At 60.1% G+C, this 1,199-nt stretch overlaps 1 protein-coding gene across 1 annotated transcript; it reads left to right on the top strand.

The window, feature by feature from the left end:
• The first annotated feature begins 313 nt into the window (after positions 1 to 313).
• On the top strand, positions 314 to 943 carry LOC119378160 (uncharacterized). Its single transcript, XM_037647393.1, has one exon. It carries the CDS (start codon positions 314 to 316, stop codon positions 941 to 943), a length of 630 nt encoding a protein of 209 aa, XP_037503321.1.
• The last annotated feature ends 256 nt before the right edge of the window (positions 944 to 1,199 follow it).

Raw genomic sequence — 1,199 nt, 5'->3', positions numbered from 1 at the left:
GCCGGAGCGCCTGCAGCAGCTGCTTACGCGAGAACGAACTGGTGCGACCGCCGACCCAGCCAACTGTTGCGTCACATGCAGCCAACTAGCGGGCTGCACAGCAGGTCTCGACAGTCGCCTGGTGCAGGAGCTTTTCCTTCAAGGACTGCCCGCAACCGTGCGGATAGGCGTCACGGCCTCCGGAGAGGACGCCTCGCCGACACCCGTCGCGGCGCTGCAGTCAAGCGGAAGCCACAAAGCACACGGCGGAGTGCTACACAACAACAGCGGCAGCTGTGTGGTACCACCGTAAGTTCGGTGATACGGCACGGAAATGCGTGCCGCCGTGCGAGAAATCGGGAAACGCGCCGAGCCAGCACTGACGGCGACAAGTGCCACCGGCTCAGCGGAAAGTCGACCGTCGGTCTTCTTCCTGACTGATCGCGAGAAAGGCACCCGTTTTCTGGTCGACACTGGGGCAGAAGTGAGCGTTGTGCCGGCGTCGCCAGCCGATCGCAAAGGCCCGTGTTCGTCACCGTTGCAAGCTGTAAATAACACGACGATACCGGCGTACGGGCACCGCTCACTCTCGCTGGACCTGGGCTTCAAGAGGACATTTCGGTGGATATTTGTGGTAGCTGACGTAAAATTTGCTATCCTGGGAGCAGACTTCTTGCGTCACTTTGGACTGCTTGTTGATGTACGCAACCGGCGTATACAGGATCCCCTCTCACAAGCAGAAGTGTGCGGAAAGCCGTCTAAGCATCCGCCTCTCAGCCCTAAACTCGTGATACCACCGGGCACCGCCCGTTTTACGGCTATCCTGCGCGAGTTCCCCGAGCTGACGCGGCCGCCACAGACCGGCGGGGTCGTCACACACAAATGTATGTCACCAACATTTCCACCACAGGGCCCCCGGTTTACGCACGCCCACGCCGCCTGTCCCCCCAGAAGCTGCAAGTAGCACGACAGGAGTTCGACCACATGCTCGAGCTCGGCATAATCCGCCCATCCGCTAGCCCTTGGGCATCTCCACTACACATGGTGCCAAAATCTACACCAGGAGACTGGCGGCCCTGTGGGGATTATCGAGCCCTCAACCGAGCAACCGTGCCCGACCGTTATCCGCTACCTCATATTCACGACGTCACGGCCAACCTGCATGGTGCGACACTGTTCTCCAAGATCGACCTCGTACGTGCCTACCATCAAGTTCCCAT

The sequence above is a fragment of the Rhipicephalus sanguineus genome, unplaced genomic scaffold (genome assembly GCF_013339695.2).
Source record: "Rhipicephalus sanguineus isolate Rsan-2018 unplaced genomic scaffold, BIME_Rsan_1.4 Seq7108, whole genome shotgun sequence".
NCBI lineage: Eukaryota > Metazoa > Arthropoda > Arachnida > Ixodida > Ixodidae > Rhipicephalus > Rhipicephalus sanguineus.
The sequence above is the reverse complement of the archived record's forward strand: the minus strand, read 5'-3'. Positions and strand labels throughout refer to the sequence as shown.